Genomic DNA, 24,818 nt, shown 5'->3' with positions numbered 1-24,818 from the left:
AATTTTATTTCAATATTGTAGGGTGATTTTTATATAACTTGATCAGCTCATTCAATTAGCGTCAACAATAACCAAATTAACTTCAGTCCCCAAAGCTGACCAGGGCTGCTATTTGATTAGACACCTCCACAAATTTGGCTTAATATTTAATAACATTGTCAACTAAACTGTTGTGTTTATAGTTTAAATGTTGCTCTTCCTAGCTCATTGAACTCTTTGAATAAACAAACAAGTTTTCCGTGTCAAGTATTTTGGCTAGAAATTTTTCTAAAGGAGAGTTGATGTCAGTCAAGGAAATGGGACTTTCCATCCGTAAACATGTACTGCTGCATGAAAGAGATGTAAATGTGCCTTAAAAATGTATTTTACATGAAATGGGAAATCTAAATCTCTCTAGCATAAAAAAGATCCCTAAAACATTTTTCTGAATGAGGACTTGCCCAAGACAATACAAAAAAAATCACTACTACCCTTTCTGCCTTCCTTCCCCTTTCCATTTTCTTCAGACAGCAGCACAATTCTTCTGCCATTGCAAACAGAGCAATACCACTTCAATGCAAAACAGGAGAGTGCTGCTTATTTATGGTACAGGCAGGTATTTCAGATGTTTGTCTCTATTTCATTTACCTCTCTTCATTTCCTGGGTATTTTCCTACTCCCTTTGACTGCCTAAAAACAAAAGGATAACAGTGGACGAAAGTCCTGAAAGCTTTTGTGGCATTTGGTTGCCATGGCAGAGGTCCCTTTTCAGACACAGCACAGTCCCTGTAGCCACAGTGATCATCTCCCATTGTCAAGGCACAGCTTTTGCAACACTGGTAGAGCCACCGAAAGGGCATTAATGCACTGCAAAGTCACATAAGCAACAGAAGGATGTTTCAAAGCCAAGGGGTGGGGGAGGGAGGTTGCTTTTGTCGTACTCCCAAGACAGTTGAAATTGATCGTTGCAGATGGAAAACATCCTCCTATTCATAAATGTCTCTGCATAGCGTAAGAGGGGATTTTACCAGACAAATCACCAGTCCATACAAAATGTTATTTTGCCATTTGAGTTTTCTGGTACTGTAACAGACGAGGATTGACTAACGCTGTCGTATGAAAAGTTTCTTTCTGGGTCAAGCTACAGCCAGGATCCCCAAGAAGCTACCCCAAGGTAGCTCCTGCCATCTTATCCCAGGTGGACATTGGTACTGGAATCTCACACATTTCTAAGACATTTGTATATCTCAGCAAACTCTTTGCATAATACCCAGTGGCAGTCAGTTCTTTGGGGTAATTATCAATTACCACAACATCCATAATAACCTGTGGTTTTCTTCATTGTGAGCAGCCATTTTTGCTTTGAAAGAATGAAGTAATATGATCTCTGTGTAATCCCATATATATCTTTTCTATATATACACAGGAGAATTAAACTGTTACTGTTTTTTTTTTTAAAGCCTTGTTTTGGTGAAGATTGTTTATTGTCCAGTTTGGTGCCAACCATCCAAACAATTTGGTGCCAAAATTTCTCTGAATCCTTTCTTTCTGTGTATCGCTTTTGATGAAAAGTGATCAAAACCATGTGTAGTACAAAATGTGAATGTATCTTTGCTTTAGGCAATGGCACAGTAAGAGTTTATTCCTTCCCTTTTTTTGCTTCCTTCAAAAGTTTTCTCTCCCTTAATGAACACTAAACATTAAATCAGGAGTGTTTCTTATTAAGCAGTCGCCTCCATTTTTATTTTGAGAGTAAAAGTAATTTAAAAGGTCAACAAACAGGATTTTTTAAAACTATTTTTTCCAATAATTTGTTGTCCACAATGAATTTTATACTGTGAATTGTGGTTGCTCGTCCATATGTTTTCATGGGTCCTCATAAATTTCTCCATTTCTTGACCCATCAACCTTTTTTGGAGTAAAAGCAAATGCTTCTTTGAAGCTTGAATATATGACATCCTTCAGTGGCTCCTTAATTATATTAATTTTTAAATAATTTGAACAGAATTAAATGTCATGTTTTATTTTTATTAGAACTGTATTGCTTCTCTTAAAGCACTTTTTTATAGATAGTAAGTGTTATCCAATCATGTTTTTGAACTACTCCACTAATGCCAATGTAAAGGTCACTTTCTGATATTTCTGTGGTACCTGCCATATAATGGGATCAGCTACAGTGACACTCTGTTCAGGCAGTACATTAATGATGAATGTTGTGTTATTCTGTCACTTTTGTCTTTAGTATGGTAGCTTCATAAGTTTCAGACAAACCACAGACATAACAGTGATTAATCTGAAACTATCTTTTTTCAAGTTATTTTTTCATACCATGCTTTCTTTGAAAAAACATTGTTTTACCATCACTAAGTCAGGATCCTTTGAACAATATTCTTCCATCTCCTTCCGTGTTGATGAGTGACATTATGAGGTTGCTTATTGTTCTTCTGAAGTATTACGATTCTCGTTGTGATCCTTCTTATATCTAGGAAGCAAGCTTCCTCTGCCTTTTAATTTTTTATCATTGTGAATAAGAAATTTTTTAATGTAAGTTTTGCTTAGAGGATTCTTTTCTTCTTAAATCTGTTTTCTTAAACCTCTTCAACCAAAGATAAATCTGGTGTCTTTGGTGTAAACCACCATAGTAGTTCCATCTGGGTGGAATAAATGAGTGCTGCTTTAGCTAAATTTCTGTTAAAGAAGTTTTTGAAAGTTTAACCAAGTTATTTTTGATTGTTCTGCAATATGCCTGGATGCTGAGAGTTGCAAAGGAGCAAAATATTAAAGCCAATTAAAAGTCTAAAGTATAAATTTTAGCTTATTCTGTGTTTCATTTCAGTCATTCTTTATTCAAGCTGTCTTACCTATTCTCAGCTGGTATTTGCCACGTTCCCTTTTACCATCTCTCTCTATATATATTAACTTTGCAATGATGTCTGATCACCAGAACATTTTTATTCTATTTTGGGCCCTAAAAAAATACAATGCAGGCCTTAGATGACTGAGCTGTGAATGCAAGAGCCTGAGGATATGGATCTTTGCTGTATTGTGATCAGGACTCGGTTGCATGGGTAGGTACATCTGTGTCATATGCAACTAGGGAGCCTTGATATGTACGTTTCCTGCTCATACATCCCATGGGTCAGTGTCAGGTGTTTCCTGTAATTCTTAGTCTTTCTACCTCCAGTACCCCTCTGGCCTGGAAACTAAGGGGAATGCATATGTGCACGCATGCATTCTTTCATGTGACAGAAATGAAAAGTTCAAACTACTTTTAAAAAATTTTGGCTTGATTTTTGGTTGAAAATAAGTGTCAATTTGATTTTATTTGGCTTTTACTGCTTGTCTAGTGAAGGTATGTAAAAAGTAAACCTATCTCAAACACACAGTTTTGTGTAGTTTTGTGTCTTGTACACATTTCTCAAAGTTTGTCAGTTTTTCTTTAAATTGAACAAATTATACTGCTTAGCTGTTACAACAGATATTAACAGGGATGTGAAGGATGCTGAATTAGACAGTGACTAAACATTTGGTCATAAGGAAGCTTTCCATGCAGTGAACACACTAATAGTACAAGGTCTTCACTCCTCGAGAAGAAAATTACGCAAGTGGAAGAGGTTTTGAAAGAGATAAATCTTCCCTTAGGAAAAACGGATCTTTGGAGATTCTGGTTTTGGCAATCAGAGAGGTGAAACAGTCTTACATCCAGTATTTCTGGGAGATGAGAAGCATGCATAACTAAGAGTTTAAAACTCAGATTCCTGTTTATGCTAAAATGATCAGACTGTCAGAGAAACAATGCTCTACAGGATAGAATTATTTATGTCTTAAGAGATATAAAATTGATATGAAGAGACCTGGTAGACTTTGTTTATTGACCACTTACAGTTGTAGGACATAACTTAGGATAGCAACATTGCAAATGCAAGAGAAGTAGACCTCTTCAAAAGATCTGCTGTCCAACATTGAAAGTCAGTCCTCTTCTATATAAAATATCATACAAAAAACAGGCTTGAAAAGTAGAATCAATAATGTGACTTTTCTCTAGACATTACCTTATAATTGAATATTTGAGGAAGACTGTGTTCCTCAAGTATTACTAAGGAAAAGATGAGGAATGTAAGACATGTTGTCAGTGTTGTTCTTTTCGAAACTGTATATTTGAAAAGATGATTTATAGAGCAATTCTGAAACAACTAAAAGGTACAGCTCTTTAAAACAAACAAGCAAATATAGAAAAAAAAAATCAGAAAAATGCAAGACATATTTTGGCATGGTGATTTAGGCCAAATCTTTTCTGGGTCTCCTTTTTCTGTACATCCATCAGACAAGTTTTTGCTCTCTAATAAAACGGATTTTGAATAAATTCTGTGTGCAGTAACAAGTACTGTTGTCTTTGGTCCCATGAGTACATGTTTTTAATGCACTTGAACAGTTTTCTATCATAGGTAGCAAAAGCCTATGTACTATTTACCATAGAACACAACCTCTCTGATGTGTGCAAAAATAGGGCTTTTGATGGTTCTTCCCTGCCAGAAACACCAGTGGGACTGTTGCCCATTGCCTGTTGTCCCTAACCAGGTAGGAGGCCTGTCAGCACCATCACAGATGTGAGAGCATAAAATGTGAATGACTAAAGCCCATCACAGGAAGAGCAGAGGACAAGATGCAGAGATTTGCTGCTAACAACCCAGTTAGTTATGGGTATATGATCATTCAGAAAGTACCTTTGAAAAAGCACTTTTCAGGCTTCCAAGAATGTAGGTTGTTGGCTGAATATAGGCTGGATGCCTTGAGGAATCACTCTCTTGCCATCCTTAATTTTTTACACATCCTTGTGTTGATAGGTTACGAAGCCTTTTCTGGCTGTCACATATAGTAGAGTGATTTGTTTGTTCTTTCCTCCTTTGCGCCACCACTACCACTTTAGGTAGACAGCCAGGTACAGTATTACAATGCAGATGTGGAAGTCTTGCTCTGGTCTAGCTTCATACAGTGACATTGAAGTGAGAGAGATTTTTAGGAACATGCTAGTTTAATAAGTTGTGTCAGCTAAATCCATGTATGATTTTAACAGTAGAGTCCTGTGGCTCCTATTTGAATAACTCCTGTAAGGTCCATACTGTAGTTTAGATTTTAATGATGTTTTGTGCTAGCATAGCAACAGTTGTCTGAGGCTATGTGCATTAATTACTGTTATTCTGAACTGACCAGGGAGGTGGAAAGGAGAAGGTGGAGACAAACCCACAACAGTGGCATGCCCTTAACAAAAAATTATTTTCGAATTGGTCAGTACCCTCACTGAAATCTTACCGAAGAGGAAGGATGTAACAGTTTTACTCTGGTTTAACTCAGAAGCAAATGAATTTGGAGATCTTTGATTGCCTTGATGCAGACAAAAGAGAAGGGGGAGAAAGAGGCGGATTGTGGCAAGTAGCTTACAGAAAATCCAGACAACATACTTGCAATCTTTGTTTCCCTGGATTCTACCCACTAGAGGATAACTCACCCATTTCTTTTATTGTCATGTTTAAACAACTGTCAGGAACTTCAGAAAGCTATGCTTTATATCAAAGCATGGTGAAGTAAAATTAGCTTAATTGCTCAACTGAGGAATAACTAAAGGAGTCTTACAGGCTTACAGGTGAATTTAAAACTGAGTTTACACAAAAATGGAAAATATGCAGAAGGAGAGCTAGTTCTGTATCAGAGCTGCAACCATTTGCTAAGGGAGCTTGGTGATTCAATTCCCATAAACAAATATCTGCAGGACTTCAGCTCCCTGCCTTGCTTTGTTCTGACCTAAAGACAGACCTGAAATCACCCGAAGTTTTAAAAAAAAAAAAGTCTTGGAAGTCTACATTCGTGATTACTCATTTATTTGCATTAGATGTTCCAGCCCAGCTGTTCCGTTGTGCTCTGTATGTTCACTAGAGACTTAAAAACATACTACTTAAATATATTAGGAAACCAATGATTACTTTAACCAAACAAAATGATGACTTTTTTCTTTACTGAATCCCTATCCAGAGATGTTTCTTACATCTTATGTTAAGTAAGGTGATTTACATTCATCGTATGCACTGCATGCAGGCATTGGTTTGAATCCCAATTAAGGCTGACATTTAAGGACATCTGCGTGAGTGTGTACTAAAATAAACCAGTATTTGTCCCAAAACTGAGATAACAGGGGATGCTGGTGACTTTTCTTACCTGTGAAAAAAAGAGGGAACTGTTTAAGCTCAGATCATGCCTTTTGTTACAAGACTAACATAGCTCTCAGAAGGGGCTTTGTTTATTTACACGTTTATATGAGGAAAGCTGCAAAGTTACTATTCTGATGACTAGGGAAGCACCACATAGTGCTCATAGTGTATACCCGTCTAGTTACAGGAATGTATGGAACCGGTCACATTCCATGTCTCCTACAAAACTTATATCAAATTTTATCAGCTAAGACAATAGTTTCATGTATAAATAATAACCTGTTATGCAAGCCTTGCCTACACTTACAGTTGGCTATATTGTCCTATGTATTTCTATTAAAAATGGAAGACATTTTAGCAAGGTTTGAAGTAGATGAGGTACTGCTGGGAGGGAAGAGTGTTAGAAATGTACTACAATATTGGAGGTCTACAGATAAACTGTGACCTGATGAAATACCACCATGGAGTAATGACAAGCTCAGGGTTTGTTTGTTTGTTTGTTTGCTTGGGTTTTGTGCTACTAAAAATGTAGTTTAGTTCAGACTGTGTTGTGTTCATGATGTATTTACAGGCAAAGAAAGGAAACTATGCTTTCCTGTGGGATGTGACGGTGGTGGAATATGCCGCGCTGACAGATGATGAATGCTCTGTGACAGTCATTGGAAACAGCATCAGCAGCAAAGGATACGGGATAGCACTCCAGCATGGAAGCCCCTACAGAGATCTTTTCTCCCAAAGGTAAACTGAAACAAAGCTTGTTTTATAGGATTCCTCTCTACGTAGAACCAGCAACCGTTTGTGGTTCATGTTAATTTTGGCAATTATTGAATAAAGGACAGTGAATAAGTGACAGCAGAGAGGTTTATGAGTTCAGGCTTTGTCAAAGCTGCTATTTCTGCTCCATGTGAATCTGCTTAGGGAGAAGCGGACTGGAGGTGGTATGTGGCCTCAAGCCTCCAGGCAGCACTGCCTCTGGCAGAAAAAGGGCTGCTGTCCTCAGAGCTTTCTATGAGCTAGGGGAGAGATTCAAGAGATCTCTTTGATTCATGCCACGTGTTTCAGGCTATGAAGCAATGTGTTGCTCCCTACAGTAAGCAAGTAATAGTGCCCTGGTTTATCCTTTAGGGTGGAGATACAGGTCGAAGACTCAAAACAATACAGGAAAACAAGCATTGCCGAGTATTGCATGGGATTGCCGAGACTATGAGACTATGCCATTTAGTGATCTCTGAGCTACCGGCTAGGAATATCTTTTTCATGTGAATGTGTACACTGCAATGAAGACCTGCAGCTGTGCAGGTGTGTGTGGCCTTAGCAGAAGGTGAGCGGGTGCTCCACTACAGGCAGGGAGCTGAAGCAAGATTTCCTCGTCTCGCTCCTTTATAAAAGGAGTAAAACTCCAGCTGCATAACCAGAGACAAAGCTGCCTCTAGAGAAAAGATTGTTAGTAAACAGCTAAAACAGTTATCAAACCAAATCCAAAATGAATCATTCATGGAGAGAAAGGACACTTCACAAGAGGCAAAACAATGATTAATTAGCAGCTGTTAACACAGTAATTCGGGCATGAAGTAACAGCATTGAAGTAAAATCCTTTGGAATAAACTACATTTGCTGAAGTAAATGAGTTGGTCGCTGCTTAAACAGATTTGTATTAAGTGGTGCACAAATAGTAGCATGTTTAGTCTCACATGATTTTGAAATTATTGTGGGAGAGCAGCAGTGGAGCGGGTTGAGCGTTTCGCTAGTGGGACCAGCTGCTGCAGCTGAATGTAGCCAGACTAGCCATGACTAACTGGAATATGGTGATTCCCCTTGGAAATGCTTCTTGCATTGCAGTGGAATTTTTGACGGTCTTTTTCTAAAGTTATCCCGTGGAGTTTACCTGCTGCTGTGAGTAGAAAGAAATCCTGGTATAACGAAGTTTCAGATGAAGAATACTACACGGTGGTGGGATGTAGTTTTGAATTGCAGGATGGTAGATTTAAAAATTATGTGACATACAGAAAAGACCAGAAAACTGTGAGAAAGTATAATTGAAAATAATACTTGTCTTTTGAAATTTCTGCAGGATCCTAGAGTTGCAAGAAAGTGGAGATTTGGATGTTCTTAAACAGAAATGGTGGCCACGGATGGGACGTTGTGACCTGAATAGCCATACCAATGCACAGACAGATGGGAAAGCACTCAAGCTTCACAGTTTTGCAGGCGTTTTCTGCATTTTAGCAATAGGCCTTCTTCTTGCATGCTTGGTGGCAGCATTGGAGTTGTGGTGGAACAGCAACCGTTGTCATCAAGAAACACCGAAAGAGGTCCATAACTTTTATTCTTATCACAATTAAAAGTAGAAAACACAAAAGAGAGAGCGAGTGGAAGTTGTGGGATTTTAGGTGCTCTCATACAATAAATATGATTTATTTTGATTCGCCATACTAAGCTTTGCATATAACTTTTTGGGTGGTTGTTTCTAAACAAATAAAAGAAAAAAAAAACAAACATGTCTTTTGTGCACATGGAAGGTGCCAAACTGACAGCCCTGGAGACTAAAGTCCTCTATTTATTTATAGAGCAGATACAGCACGGGCAGCAGCAGTGCAAACTTCCCCACATTGCCCCACCAATGTGCCTCAACCCTGACCTGGAGAGACCACCTTTAGGGGTAAGAGAGTAGTTCAGAAACATGCCCGTGGCCTCTCTGCGTGAGTGACGGGGAGGCCAGTCACGGGCACCCAGTTGTGCCACTGTGGTAATATTTTCTCTGATCTGAGACCCCATCCATTGACTTTGAGAATCATATCCATCCTGCGCACGCTGTGCAGCTGCCAGCCAGCTGGTAGCTGTTTTCCTTCATGGCTGACCTAGGCTGAGTTTGAAGAGGTACGCGAGCAATTAAAAATAAAGCAGCTAGTTCTTAACTGAATAAGCCATACTGCCATGACACTGTTTAAATGCTTCCTTTCTTTTGAAATCAGTTTTATTTCTAAAAGTAGGAGTCTCTGATTAAACCGACCTTCATATGACATATTTTACTTAGGAAAATACATCTGAGAATTTCTTGGGTTTTAAGTTTTCGTGCACAGCAGCGAGTAATAGCAAGCGATGCTATGATAGAGTAATCAGTCCATACTCAGATCTGTCTTGCATGAAGCCTGTATTTGTTTACATAGATTAAATGTTTAACAAACTAACCTCTTGTGATTTTGGAGACACTGAGGCATTTGTAGGTGCCTTCATCTTGGAACAGATGTTTGTTACAAGCAAATAATAGCAGTGAGCTGCACTACAGCTGGAAAATAGTACACAGCCCATCAATTCCAATCTATATTTCTCAAGTTGTCAGGAGTACTACACTAATTGACACACCTATCACCTGTAAGCAATTCTGGCAAATGGGATCTGAAGATATATGTTGCAGTCTGTAATGTTGTGAAATATTTATTAGTAAGATTACATTCTTCTGAGTTCCTGCTTCTCCCATTTGAATTCATCCATCAAGTGCTCGGTGATAAACATCTGTACCATGTTTGTGGGACAAAGCTGCAAAGTCACTTGCCTGTGTCTTGACAATGTACAACAGCAGAAGAGAAATTTTGTAGAAGGAAGCATGTCTCAGCTTTGCACAATGCAGCACTTCAAAAGCAGGTACAGGGAGAGCATTAGTAGGTACTCTTGCTTATAAAGAAGCTTTCACAGTGTAAGCCAAAATAGGAACAGAAGTGCATATTTAATTGCTCTTTGGTTAAATACTGTAGCATTTTGCCCTGCTGTGTTGTAGAAATCACTCCTGCTGTGTAAACCCAAAGGCCCCACCCCACGTTAGCATTGCAAAGGCCTAAACCCTGGCAGCAGCAGAGTGTTCGCTGTCTGCTGTGAAAGCCTGGCAGGGTAAGGGGCAGGGATGTTGTCTGAAGTGTCCTCATGCAGTGTGTGCACAGGCATTCATCTTGCCATGCTCTGCAGCGTATTCCCCTCTCTATGCTCAGGGACTTGCCTTTGTGCATCTTTGTAGAGTGAGATGAGAATATGTCCCAAAGGCAGTTTCATATAGGTAAGGTGAAATAATTCACTCTTCTATTGCAAGGAGTATTAAATACTCAGTTTCCATCTCTGAAAAGGGATCTGTCTTCCTAAGTTTAAATATTTTTTGCCCATGACCTTCATTTCTCTTTTTTATAACTGTAAGAAGGATTATTACAGATTCCTGCCTACCCCATCCCATCTTTTCTCCCCTTCCCATCCCTCTCCTCCTCCTCTCATTTCCCTCCAGTGCATTCTCGATTAGGGTTGCTCTGTACATCCTCTTTTGCAGTTTCGGTGACAAAAAATAGAATATTTTTAGGCTTCTGTTTTTTAAAGTATACTAAAGTTACCCATATGATAAAGCTGTACTTGGGAAGATCACCTGTGTGGGTCTGCCCTTAGAGCGCAGCCAGTCTGGGTTAAGGGAGGCAAATTAAACTCAGGCACAGCGCACACGCAGCAGGCTCAGAAAAGGATGGTGGTGAGGGTGCTGCCCAAGAGAGAGGGAGCAGAGTCAGTGGGAGCCCTGGCACGAGTAGGTGTTAAGGTTGAACGAGAAAGTGCGTGTTCCTGAGGAGAGGGCACAGGGATGAGGGCTCACAGGCCGAGTCGGCCAGGAGGAAAGCATAAGGAGGGTGTGCGAGGCAGGCGGGATGGAACATGGGGGTCCCTGAAAAGGACAGCTGGGTGCAATGAAAGGCAGGTGGCTAGAAGCACCTTTGGATGGGGTCAGAGCAGCCACAGGGAAGGAAGGGCGACGGCCGCCCAGCGCCATGGCTGGGCTGGCTCTTCTGGCGTCCTCCACTTAAAGGTGATACAGCCACGTTGGTGTTACAACCTAAACTTTATTTCCACCCGAACTCCCTGAAGATCGTGTCGTGTTACACATTAACTATCAGCTGAGCTCAAAGCGCCCACCCGGAGCTGGCCCGGCCCGGGGAGCAGCCGAGGCCGAGGGACCGGCTGCGGCTTCCTCGGCCGCGGCGGCTCCACCCCTCCCCCGGGCAGAGCAGGGGGCGGGCCCGAGGCCCGCGCGCCTCACTCTGATTGGCCCAGGAAGGCCGGGGCGGGCACGTGACCAGCTCGCCGGCGGGTAATGGCCGCCCGCCCCGGGAGGGGGCGCGCCCGGGGCTGGGGGTGCGCGGGGCCCCACCCGCGTCACCGTGACCACAGCGGACGCTCAGATAAATTAGCGAACGAACGCAGCAGATATTTCTTTGTAAGTTAGTGGGCAGAGATATTTATGTACTACTAGCGAGGAGGGCTTGAAGCAGGATTGCTGGTGGTTACTGTAATTAATATAGGAAACCCGGTTTCAGAAGGGATGGTGTAGGTTGGTTGAAGATTTTCAACGTATTTAGGAGAACCAAGTTTCAAAACTTTGGAATGGACAGGATCCAGGGATGAGGGGAGCGTTGAGCCTGGGGGACTCCTCTGCTTGAGTCAAGTACAGTGGCTGAGCAAAAAGGGGACCAAAAGCAAATTTGAACTCCAGGAGCAGTGTTTTCAGGCTATCTCATTTCTGTCACTGTGTATTTATTATCCAGCATTTCTACAGTAATAGCCATAATAACAGAGCTACAGCATGCATAGCATATACAGAACTGTTAGCTGCATCTGATACTCCAGCCAAGCCATTAGTTCAGTAACAGCTGCAAACTTAAGTCATGCTGCTGATTTTTTTCTGCTTTTGGGAAGGCTTTGGCAGAACACAAATGTGCTATCACCTAAAAATTGTAGGGACTGGGATGGCTCCCAGCCATTTTTTTCTGTGAAAGGCAGAGTGTGTGAAGGGTCACAGAAGGGGCTGATTTACTTGCAGCCTAAGATTAGACTTTGGTGTAGCCTCCTGCAGAAGTCACCCCGTGAGGTGAAGGACAAGGAGGCAGTGTTTGGCTTCTGAGACCCTTACCCTGTTAGGAGCTTTATAAATCCACTGTAGAAAATTACAGTGGATTCAGGACTGAATGAGGAGCTGTCATAACTTGTGGAGCCCTTGTGTAACATTCTCTCTGTAGCTTGACCTATTTGGTAGGCTGTATCATGCCAACAATTGCCAACTCAGAAACCAGAGAGATGTTAGGAACATGGATGCACAACTGCCCTGGCAGAGTTATGACAGGGTTGGGCAGCCATTCAGCTTGCTGGAGAGAGAGAGAGGATTTTTTTAGAGACTCTTATTTTGTATGTTGAAGGTCTATGAAGTCTGTGGCTCGAAGAACATGCACAGCCTTCATTAGCATTGGAGAAGTGTTTTCAGCTGACATTACGGTGTTGATATTTGTCAGTTTGTCATCTTTTCTTCCACTTTGTATTCCTTTGGCTTTTGTGGAGGTTAGCCTCCAATACACTGAGGTGTTCAAGGACTCAGATGTCTGTGTGGTATAAATCACAACTCTTAATTACAATGAGCATGGAAAAATGTAGCGTTAACTATGTAACTGGGGGAAATATGAAGCGTATCTTTTGAAATCTGACAGCATAACTTGGACTTTGACATTAATCTGATCTACATTTGTAGAGACTTTATAGGAAGAGTTATGTCAGATGCAGACTACTTCCAATAGCAATATTTTTTACATTGTTCGCATATGAAGAAAATCTGCCCCACTCAATTGAAAAAATAATATTATTTCTACCCATTAAGTCAGTTCACTAAGATAAACCTCCAGGAAAGATGGACTTCCTTTACTTTCCCAAAATGACGGTTGCCACTGGTTCACAATTCTATCATGCAAGGAATTATGGATTTTCTTGGTAGAAGAGTGAAGGCTGGGTTGATTTTCAGGATGTTGATACAAGACACTTTTATTCTTTTTGAAGCAGATTTGTAAAAATGTTTCTAATGGGTTCTGCTGTAAAAATCTTAATGTTATCCCTTTTAATTCTTCATTTAATCCTTATCAGATCAGTTTAACAAAAGAAAGATTAGCTCCAACATCAGGATAAAATGTATAGCTGCAACACTGTGCTGCATGATTCTATTAGGGCTCAGGTTTGTAATCTCTTAAAGTTGGAAAGATACCTAGTAATGTTTAAATGTCCTTATTATTTTCTAATTCAGGAAAATTTACATTTGGTCAGCTTTTTCAAATAAGATTTTCCGGAATTTATAATCGTCCTCTTCTAATTGTTGTTAATACCCGAATATCCTATACGCACAGTGAAATTTAGCCAGCTCATACATCTATCTTTATGTGTTAAAATCTTGAATTTACACAGCTGCTACTCAGCCTGCAATAGTGGTATCTAATCTTTTGACTCTGATAAGGTACAGAAATTTGGGGAGCTGTAAAATAAAAAATGGAAATTAATATTTATTCTGGAATCTCTGTTCAGTCACTCTATGTCCCTTTTGAATAACTGAGCAATCCGATAAAGTTATTGAAACCTGGTACCATAGAAATATTGAGTTTCAATAATTATCTCTGGATTTCGGTATCTTTTGGTATGAGTCCTATGCATTTATTTCATGATACTAGTAAGCTATAATATAATTTGGATCATTTAACTGCCAAGGGCTTTACCACTTCATCAGGTTGCTGGTGTCTTTTATTCCATTTGACAGACTGAAAGACAGTTTTCAAATCTTCACTGTCATTATGATCAAGTGTAGCTGCTTACTGCAATGGACTCCCCAGCATCCTGTGCTTTATCAACTATGTCTTATTGTGATATACTGTTCCCCTTGAAGATTATTACTTCTGAGATCTCTTCAGAACTATTAAGAAAGCACTCCTAGTTCATCCACATACTATACTCCAAAACAATGAAAACTTAGAAGCAGAGATAGAATACCATATTATTCATGGAAAGAAAGTTGAATTCCCATATTTTTCACTGTATGATGTATTCACTAAAAACAAATTAACAGGCAACCCCGCATCAAAGAAAATTAGTCACTTGTACAGGATGATTTTTTTGCTGGGAACTGATACTTGTTGCATCTTCCATAAAAGGTGAATTTGATTCACTTATTGTTAATATAGCTCTTGAAAGACAATGTTAGAATGACCTCAAGAAATTCTTTGTTTGATTCTTAGCTCAGCTAATACATATTATAAATCAGAAATGTATTTTCTTCAAACCAGCTGTGCTACTCCTAGCAATGTGAGTTTTTCAGAAACTATACCCACTGTGTTCGCAGTTTTGTAGTGCATGAAGATTTTGGGGTTTTTGCTGGTTAAGGAATAGCATAATTTTCCACCTCCTGAGTTGCTACTAGTCATTGCCTCATAACATGTGTCAAATTTGTAATTCATTAACAATCACAGTCTTCACAGCTTAGTTTGTGATTTCTTAACTTTCTCATGCTTCTGCAAAATAATTCTATTCAACAGACTCTTTTCACTTTTCTGTTCTCACTTTTTATTTTGAAATGATTAAAAGGGGGCAGCAATTCAGGTACTGTCCAGAGTGAGAACAGACTTGTGTACTAGTAACAGCATCTTATCATTCCTGTTTCCTGCTACTCCCATCTTAATAATGTTATAAATGTTACTGAATCTCAAAAAGTCTAGACTCTGCAATACTTTCTAGTTCTATAGGATAGTGGGAGGTAGCAGAATCACTTTAAAAATTATCACAAATATCTTGGCAGTATGCAGGATGAAAGAAAGAAAACCTGTAACTCTGGACAGGACAGCCTTGTATGATCTGCCTTAAGTTCCCCTGTTTCCATGTTCGATGATATGTAAATTCCAGCCTACCTCAAAAATCCATATTTCCAGCTTTAGCAGGCATGAAAGTTACCCACTAGGACTCTCCTCTGGTATTAGAAGACTATGAAAATCAGTGTACCTTAGAAATGAAAATATGAGCTAGCAGATACGAGTCCTATGGATCAAAATTTGTCACTGCTAAGAATTGTGGTTTGCACTGTATTAATCTCACTTCACTCTCCAACCAGATATTATTCCATGGCAATCGAGGCTTCCGTACCTTCAGCATGCTGTCAGCAGTGTTGGTTTTGATTATTAAAGAGTCTTATGCTTTCACAATTATTTTCACTTTCCTTGTCTTTTTCTGTGTCACTTCATTTACCTTGTCTCCTTTGTGCTGTTATCTTTTTATCTGACAATTTGATTTCCCCCAGGATGGTTCCTTTTGAGAGTGAAAGGAAACATGAGATCATCAAACTGATATTTTATTTTCCCTTCATCGCATGTCCTCTATATTTTATCTTGTTTTTATTTTAAATTATTTTTTTCTGTATTTTTATGACATGTCTGAAATCTTTGTACATTTTTTGCTCAGTTGCATATAAATGATCATTTGTTTGTACCACTGTATTGTATTCTACTTTTCTAAGAATAAATAAAGTTTTTTGGGGAAAATAAATCATGTAAACACTGGCAAAATAATGCATTTTAATGCCATCTAGAAATTCAGTTTCAAACTAGCTTTGAATATAATAAGCTGAAAAACTTCATTTAACTAGCACTTTTAAATCAGCAAAGCGGTGTTAGGAATCAGTCATCCCAGAATGCAAAGTTTAATGTTGTTTGATGATGAAGTATAAACTGGAAGAATCAGTTAAAGAAAAAAATAAAAAGAGGAGTTATAATATATAAATTGCCTTGTACAGACACTGGTAATAGCTGGAAGGGCATCTTAGCTAACTCAGTGTTGGCTTTTTACACAAGTGAAGAAAGGACATCTCCTTAGAGGTCCCTAGCAGTGAAGCAGATGGTCTGTGATATCTGGTCACAGACCCTGTGCTCATCCAGAATCCATTGAAATCAGTCAACTCTTGCTATTGATCACCATAAATTTAGTTCAAGGCTGTAATGGATTTAAAAATGACGTGTCATCCCTGTGATTAATGACACTGGGCTCAGGCTTCTGCTACCCAAAGCAGTGTTGAAGCATTCAAGTTTAGTTCCAGCATATTTCCCTAGCTGCAAGGAAGGAATTTTAGTGTTTGGTTTAATTTTTCTCTCATATAAATCACATAAGAAACCCCTGCTAATCAGGTTCTTAGGGATATAATCTGGATTTACTCAGCATGAACCTTGGGGGGCGGGGGGGGGGGGGCGTGAAATACTGAACAGGAATAAGCTTAAAAAATGAATGTTGCCATGCAGGGAAGTCAGAAGGAAACAACCTGTTTAAAGTTCCAGTTTGATAATGAATTTAAGTACTTAAGTTGCATTACATCACCTATCGCAGAGAACTTCTGTGGCTACTCATGTGCTTGGCATGAGCTTATGTGTTTTACTGAATTGGAGCCTTAATGTGTCAGAGTCTTTTAGATTCTTCACACAATGTTTACAGAGCTAATGTTTGTATATTTTATCTCAGCCTACAGTGGTATTTTAAAGTTGACTTTTTGAGAAGGGATTAAATATTCAGTAATAATGAAATCAGTAAAAGTTTAAAATAAAAACCATAAAATGTAACTGTTTTCTCAGGGTTTTTTTTTTTTACATTTTTTGTGGTTTGTAAAATGCTTTAGGCCTCGATCCAACTAAGCTTTTAAACATGTATGTAAAATTAAAGAAGGGTTTGATCCTGATCTCACCCAGATCACCAAAACACTTCCATTGATTTTAGTGGTATAGGATCAAACCTGAGTTGCTTTGAAACCAACCATATATAAAGCATAAACTGAAAGTTACATGTGCGTTGAAGTGATTTGCTGAAGATTGAATTTACCATACAATAATATTAACAAGCAATTTACAAATGTATTTATCCATTGAATTTAAATAATCTTCTAATAGCTGAAACAACCCGTGCTCAATATTAGCAAAATATTAGGGAATCACAGGTACTAATACTGTGTAAAATACATATATTTAAAAAAAAAAACCAAAAACACCCAAACTTGATGGTTTGGTTATGATTTTCCGTAAGATCAGAACGATATTTATAAGCACACACAAATATGGAAAAGACCTACTTGGACTTCCTCAACATAACAAGTACTATTTCTTCAGAAGTATTCAGTATCCAGTATCTCTCTTTTGGGAAACTGGTGGCCAGATTTTTATTATGCTGAGCTATTTTAATAATTTGGCTGGCCATATCTTTTTTCATGTTGAAATAGGAGCTTGGGCAGCTTCCAAAATATAGCCCTAAATGGGTGTGCAGAAACCTTTTCAAAATTCAGTTTTTAATTAAAACATTTGTGGCTAATAGTCAGGAGCAAGAGTTTTTAAAGGCTTTCACAGTGGTGGAGTGGAGAGGAGAGGCTTTGCAAGGCAACTATCGCTGGGCATCAAACAGGTTGCAGAAGCAACTCTTTGTGCCTCCTGTGCCAAGTCCCTCTTGTACGCCTGGCATAATAGGAAAAAATGGGAACTTTTGAGATTTGGATTTGACTAGGCTGGAATGGTGAAGAAGGATGATGATAGAGCAATCTGTTATGCATGATGCTCCAGCAGAGTAAATCAGAGCGTTAAAGGGTAGCATTGCTTTGCTTTGGGCTCAGTAGAGTGAAAAATTACATCCCTTATGTACTAGATAATAATTTAGAATTCAAAAGCTGTGTAAAGCAATGTAAAGAATCCATTAAATTTTAGTGAGTTTTGGAACAGAACCTTCGTGAATTTAATCTTTAATTCATAAAAGAATAATCTGTTACCTCACAGGGTCATTTTAGACGTTGAATTCTGAAAACACCACCGTCTTCAGGGCCATCCTCATTGGTTGCAGTGGCTAGAAATTGCTATTTCAAACCAGAAGTATAAGAAATAATAAGTATATGTTTGCTAAAAAGAGTGAAATATTAATTACATTATTAGCCTCACTATCTTGATCCTTTTTTCTCTCCCGACATCTTCCTTCCCCTTTCTCTCTGGAGATGGCCAATGATGTGAGGTTGGGCCTCAGAAGCATGGTGAGAATTTATAATAAACGTACAGATAATTGGTTTGTTGTTGAAAATGCTTGCATAGATGAATCCTTGCTAGTTATCTCCTCATCTTTACCTCTCCCCGGAACTCCCCTTGAACCTAACCTTTGTGTTGTTGGAAATGCCTGTAACTACAATATATGCAGTGTGTGCACAGTAAAGGTTTCTCCATGTGTAAGTTCTCCTTTCTCCTAAAAGAGTTCCTTTGCAGACACAGTGGCATGCTCATCAACCAGCACTCAGTATTGCATTTTGCTGCTTGTGTTGAAAAATGTTTCTTTGCATTCTCTTGCTGTCCTTTTTTTTTAACCCCGTGAAAACTGTGGAAACATCTGTATAATGTGAACCAGTCATTCATTGTCTTTGTACTTGAGTTACCTGTTTCTAATGCTTGTGAACCAAGGTTGGTAAGGATTTTAAGGCTTGAATACCTCAGCATGAGGCTGAATGTCCCCTTTCATATTGAGTAACAAATGAGGATTCTATCACAGCCTCTTACCTTGTGGGTTTGAGTCTGCTGTTGGTTGTGAGGACTAGCCAGTGTTTGTGATTGCACTTAGTTAATGGATTGTGATGAATGTGGGAGCAGATCACTGCAAGAGACTCTGGGGCTACCTGCTGTCACCTGTGTGGTGCTTGTCCCATTGGTACTGTGTCCTGCATATTAAGTCACTCAGTGGCATAGCGTGAGGATGCAGTTGAAGAGAAAAAATAAAACAACGACAGATGTTTAACTGGTTTAAATTGGTGTGCATTATCAGCTTCAGTGGCCTGGTGGGGAGCTGATTGTCTGGTGCATTTCTGGACAAGACTCACAGGCATGACCATGGGACAGCTACAGCCATCTTAAGAATTAGAGTCCTGCCTAGATGTGATTTCAGGTTAGATAAATCCAACCTGGCTAGGGGGGGGCAACATGAGTGTGGGAAGATAGGGACTGCTTCATGAAGCTCCTTGCTATTGGCAGCAATTCTGTAGCAAGTCACTGTTGCTTGATTGGTCTCTAGGTTTTTGGTAATAGTTTCTTATTTTCACCAATTATATTTTCTGGCTGTGGGTAGGTGGGAATAAACTTTGGCAATGTATTTGAAACCATTTTCTATCACATTAACTTCATCTTTGCAGTATTCTGTTATTTCTCACTTTTTTTCAGGTTTACTTAGAAGGGAAAAGAATATTACTGTCTCTTCATACAGGAATTTCTGCTCTCTGGTGAAGGAGAGCATCTCCTAGTGAATAAGCTGGTCTCTCATACATAATGTTTCACAAAGTTTTGTTTCTCTGAAGATGATTACACATTGAATTAAATTAATATATTGCAAAACTCTTGCATTTCTTTTATCCTTTCAGTTGGATAACAGTCCTCAACTGGACCTCAACTGATGTCAGTCTCAACGCATTCTTCTAACAGCTGTTTTATGGATGATAGCTTAGTTAATTGCTAATTTAAAATACATGGTATAGTTTCCACTCATAAGAGCAGAAGCTTGATTGCAGAGTTGGGCCTATTTATAAAAGTAGTTTTTCAAGTAGACACTTGAGGTGCATCTGTACTTATTTCTAATAAGATACAGTTACGGTCAAACCGGTATCTGGCAGAGTACATTCAGAAACCACTCAGCAAATTTTATGTAACATTAAGTGCTATTTGACTAGGTCAGTTGCCTGTGTTAAATTAATGACAGCAAACATACATCATTGCTGCATCTGTTTACACGTCTGTCTGCATTTCACTGCATTGTCGACTGCAGAATCTCTAGAATAATGAGTGTGGCAAACTGAGTCATATTAAAAAGGGGTTATTTGTATTATTATTATAACCCCATACTGTGTTGTCATTGTCTTGCAGCACATCTATTACATATATCATCACTGCTTTTTCTTCTTCAGCAAGCCAATTATGTCTGGTTTTGCCACTCTGTCAGTGTCTTCTGGAATAAATTAAAATTACAGCTTTATATATGCAGTAGCTGTAGCTGAAAGTAATGATAATGACCCTGGGTGAATACAGAATTTCAAAATAGTCTTAAACAAACGTACATGTGCAGAGCTGCGGCTTCTTCATTTCTCCTTAACAAGCTACATGTTTGAGTGCATGATGTCTGAAACACCACAGACAGAAGCTGGTAGCTGGGTGGAGCTATGGGTTTTGACACTGAGCTAAGAAGAGAATAGCCTGTGGGTACCTGAGCATGGAAACGTCACTGTTTCAGTTTTATTCCTCTGCTTTGTTTTTCAGTTACACAGTATGTCTGTCTGTGCATGGAAGTGCCTCAGAGACTTCCTTTATGCCTGGCTGGGTACATCTGTGTCTTCCATCATATGTGTCTCATGACTGCTGATACTTGTATTTATTAACATACGTGTATGGGTTAAGAGGTGTTTTATGTAGATGGTGGAGGGACTGGCATATAACCTGGTCATGGTCAGAAGAGGAAATGTCTGTCTGAGGCTGAGTCTTGACTCAAATTTTGAACCTCAGTCCTAATCACAAAATTGCCATATTTTTTTAAATAGTTCTTTCACAGAATGAAAATGTAAATGAACATTTATGTCTTGGTTTCATTCTCTCACCAGAAGATATTTCTTCTGTCACCCAAGACAGAAACAAACAAACAAAACAGAAATGCGCCACAATATATGATTAAGACTATATTAGTTTAAAAGCATTATTTTCTGCAATCTCCTGAGGCTTATTAAACTGCATTAACAGGATTTTAATACTTGGCACAGTAATCAGCATTTGACCAGGAGTTATTGACGTATTCATGGTAGTCCCTTGGTGTATGTGCCTGTCTGCCCATATTGGTTGCACTTCTGAATTTTTAGTGCTTGATACTTAGGGTCAGGACCATCAGTCTTTTTCTTCTCCTCTAGTCTAGTGTGGTCTTATTTGCATCTGTGGAATGCAGGTGCAACTTATCACAGTTTTGGCATAGTTTTAGCATCAAATTTCTGCAGATATTCATCATTCCTTTTGGGGCATTTGTCTCCCTTTTTGGCCTTACTGAAACTGCTTCATCAGCTTGCAACGTTTTTATCTCTTCAAGTGGCTTCTCTTGGACTTTGTGATAAGATCAGAGAAATCATGAGTGAGAACAAGAGGCCACATTAATGTCTTTGATAAAAATATTTTTGTCAAAAATCTTCATTTTTGGAAAATCCCAACCATTTTAAACCTGGCAGCTGAAAAGTATTACCTTTGAATTAATTGTGTTTAGAGTGATGTAGGCAATTTCTTGAAAATATCAGCCAGTAGCTCCTTTCCAACACTCAGTGAGGTGTCTCTCAAATTTGATGTTAAGTGACTCCAAACCTCCCAAGTAGTTTCATATTCTTTCAGTCTGACTGCCCACATGCTTTTATTAGAGCCCACTATCAAAAGTCACAGAAAATAAGCTAGAAAAAAAAAATAATTGATTACTCTGTAAATCATCCTGTCTGCATCTATATCTTGCCATAATTTCTTTCCGCATGATAAGGCCAAACTTGGTTATTCCTGAAGGGGAGTCATTGTTTCTTGCAGGTGCGGTTGTGCAGGGTTAGTTGTTCCCAGATAATTCTGGTGCGCATCCTCCAAATCCACCCCAATGGTTGCCATGGTGTGCTCCTGCTATCAGTCATAGGCCATTGAATCTGTCATTCATGATCAAGTTCTTGGGATGTATCGGAAACATGCCCTTCATTCGCCCTTGCAGAACTCAAACTCATTGGGGAAGAATGACATTTAAATCAGTATTTATGAATAAGATAATTTCCTGACCAGAAGCACTGTTTGGTTAGCTGTTTTCCTTAAGCTTGAGGAGGATAAGCCTGTGTTTATAATTCATTTTCCTTACATGATATTTTTTCTTTCCTTTGCTGATTAATTTCTTCAACTGATCTATTTGGAGTACAACATTAATATTGAAGATAGAATTATGAAGGTAGCAAAGGGAAAATATTTTATCTCCTTCTGGCCACACAAGCATATACATTTATCCAATGTAGTTATATATAAAAAGTGAAGTTGAATTGGCATGAAACGTCTGAGATATGACATTTATAATATTAACTAAGTTTTGCATATTAAGTACAAAAGAGAAAGAGAAGAAACCTTTGGTAACGTGTCTGTCACAGTTTGGGGATCATTCATTCAGCTCTTGAAGAGACCTAACTGGAGCTAAGTGGAGCTGAAGCCAGAAACCTTTGTGAAGAAAAGCAGTAAGGCTTCCCCTGAGGGGCTCTCCTCTGGGTAAGGGGAGTCTCTGGGCTAGAAAACCAGCACACCAGCCTCCACTATGGCTCCTGTTTTTTCCATCCAGCTCCTAGGTCTAGTACCTCTGCCATTCCCTAGCTCCAAGCCTCAATTCATTAATTTAGTCATAGAGAAATGCAAAAATAGGGAACAGTTACAATGTCAGAAGGCTTGAAAATCTTTTGCAATGCTACATTACCATTTCACAGTTAAGGTGACAAAGCCTCAGGAAAATGAAAAAAAATGCAACCTCAGTAACTGCTTAAAAATTATAACAAATGGCTCATATTTAATGAGAATTATAGAATTAAAAATAAAGGGGAACACTGAGGTGACAAGAGAGCAAAGCATTATAAATTTTTAAAATTTGTCTTCTGGCTCTATTACCATTTAACCCTTTTTCCATCTACCTTGTTACTTTTCAGTAAGTTTGTTACTGAATTTTCTGAAAGAACAGTAAAGGAAAAAAAAAAAAGATGAAGTTTACAGAATTTACAAATCTGAAAGCTTGGCTTGTCAAATGAAGCTATCCCAAAACCTTCAGTTTTGGAAATCTTGGGATTCAAGGCAGTCTTCTAGTATGTAATGACAAACTAATCTTTTGAGGGGTTTCTAATTTTTATCTTAGGGGTTTTTAAGAGCATTTGAAAAATCATTCATTCAGCATTAAGATAGTTTCATACAAAGCTTGACATTTAGTTATTTAGCTGCTCTTCATCTAATAAGACAAAGAAAAAGGCAAGAACCTTTAAAAATCTGGTTTTATTATTCCTCAGAGGCAGAACTGTTTTCCTTAACCTTTACAAACATTTTATTTTAACAACAAAAAGAAGGAATAATGTGAACTTCTGGGCTCTAGGAAGCCTTTAATAATTTTTCTCTGATCTTAATAAGGCCAGAAAGTTGTCCTTAATGCTGAAGAAAGAGTTAAAAGTAGGCAAATGAAACCCCCACCCCTACCTCTTAAAAAAAATGGCAAGCATTTACTTCTCTACTTACTCCATAAAGTGTTCTGTTGTAGATAAAGTGTGATGTCTGTGTGAAGGAATTGTGTTTTTGTTTTTCTTGATAATGAAAACTTCAGCACAGTGAAACATAAGTTTGTATTGTAAAACATAAGCAACTGCAAATCCGCCATTTTCTGAGGAATGCTGTCCTAGGGCTGGACTGTGCATAGTAGAAGAAAGGAGGGCAATCCTGTTAGGCCAGCAAAGGGAAACATTCCAAATGACATGGTCCTTAATAACCCCTCTGGTCTGGTCAGGAGATGTCTGTTAAGAGCATCCCATCTGTGGCTCTTCATGTTTACATCTTAAAAGAGCTAAGCTAAATATATAACCAGGATTAATTAATCCTTTAAGTTTCATGACCTTTTGTGCACAGATACTCCAAATGAAGAGCACACTTCATTCACAAATGTATTTTTCCTCTGCAAACAGTTAATGACTGCATGTTGCAAATACTGAAACTACCTTTCCCTCTGGCTTTGACTAGTTATCCCAATGACATTACATTTGTTCCCATAGCAGAGCAGGATGGAATGTACCAACTATGTGCTTGCAATCAAAAAATACAAATACAAATAAAATGTTGATATATATTTTCACTTGAAATGATCTGAAGAAGGCATTAGTATTTGACAAAAGCTTAGAAAAACACAAATGAGTCATGAACATTTCTCCAAGGGCTTATTTAGGAAAATTTTAGTATGTGTTCGGTTCTACCCTGAGTTCTCAACTTTTCTTATTTTAGTAGGGGCTTAGCAAGAATATAGGTTCCAGATAACTAGAATGCCAACCTAGGAGTCTAAATCAAAGCTAGCACCATTTTTGAGAAAAGAAATACTACGGGGTACCTAAAGAAGCATTGTATAACAGTCTTCTGAAAGTTAACTTCCTTAGACGCAGGTATCATCATACATGGTGGTAGCTGAAGTTTGTGTCCAAGCAGAACTTTGCAGCGAGGTTTCACTGGCAGACAGCTGAGGAACACACAGCAGTACGCAGCTGGACGTCAGTGCAGAAGGAACCCGCCTGTAGTGGTCGAGCCCTTACTCCCAACAGGGGATAATATAAGAACACTTCTTGTGTTTGCCTCCAGTCTGCCATTTTACTTCAAGAAATATAAATAAATAAATTTATTAATTAAATCCAGGTAATCCTCTGGCCATTGTACCACAAATCCTTAATCTACCTAGCTAGAGAGTTTATGGGCTAGCCTCTGTGTTATCATCAGCTTGGTGCACTGTCTGACTTACCGAATGAAGAGCCTGACAGGTCAAGTACGGCTGTTGGCAAGAAGGACTTAATGCAGTTGCAGGGGTTATCTGATCAAGTATTGTGTGGTCCCTTTCTGCCACAAAAGTTTATTTTTTTATTTATTGTCCATTGACTTTGTCTAACTCAGTATAGTCTGATTGCAGGAGTTGGCTGAAAAAGCAGTATTTTTAAAAAAACTGTTTCTTTGGTGGGGAAGACAATATCCCCTGGGTTTCTGGGAGCTTCACTGGGATTTTGGTGGA

General features: G+C 38.8%; 1 protein-coding gene across 5 annotated transcripts in view; it reads left to right on the top strand.

The window, feature by feature from the left end:
- The window catches only part of GRID1 (glutamate ionotropic receptor delta type subunit 1), a 621,552-nt gene that overhangs the window by 591,095 nt on the left and 5,639 nt on the right, over positions 1 to 24,818 (top strand). For 4 of the 5 annotated variants that reach the window (XM_074830422.1, XM_074830421.1, XM_074830423.1 and 1 more), the window contains 2 exons: positions 6,754 to 6,920; positions 8,254 to 8,494. In XM_074830422.1, coding sequence (XP_074686523.1) covers positions 6,754 to 6,920; positions 8,254 to 8,494 — 408 coding nt within the window. Of the gene's footprint in view, positions 1 to 6,753; positions 6,921 to 8,253; positions 8,495 to 8,754; positions 8,842 to 24,818 lie in introns of all 5 variants that reach the window. The other variant, XM_074830425.1, reaches the window with a different exon arrangement.

Source organism: Strix aluco, chromosome 7 (assembly GCF_031877795.1).
Source record: "Strix aluco isolate bStrAlu1 chromosome 7, bStrAlu1.hap1, whole genome shotgun sequence".
NCBI lineage: Eukaryota > Metazoa > Chordata > Aves > Strigiformes > Strigidae > Strix > Strix aluco.
Note: the sequence above shows the minus strand (reverse complement) of the source record. Positions and strands in the feature narration are given on the sequence as shown.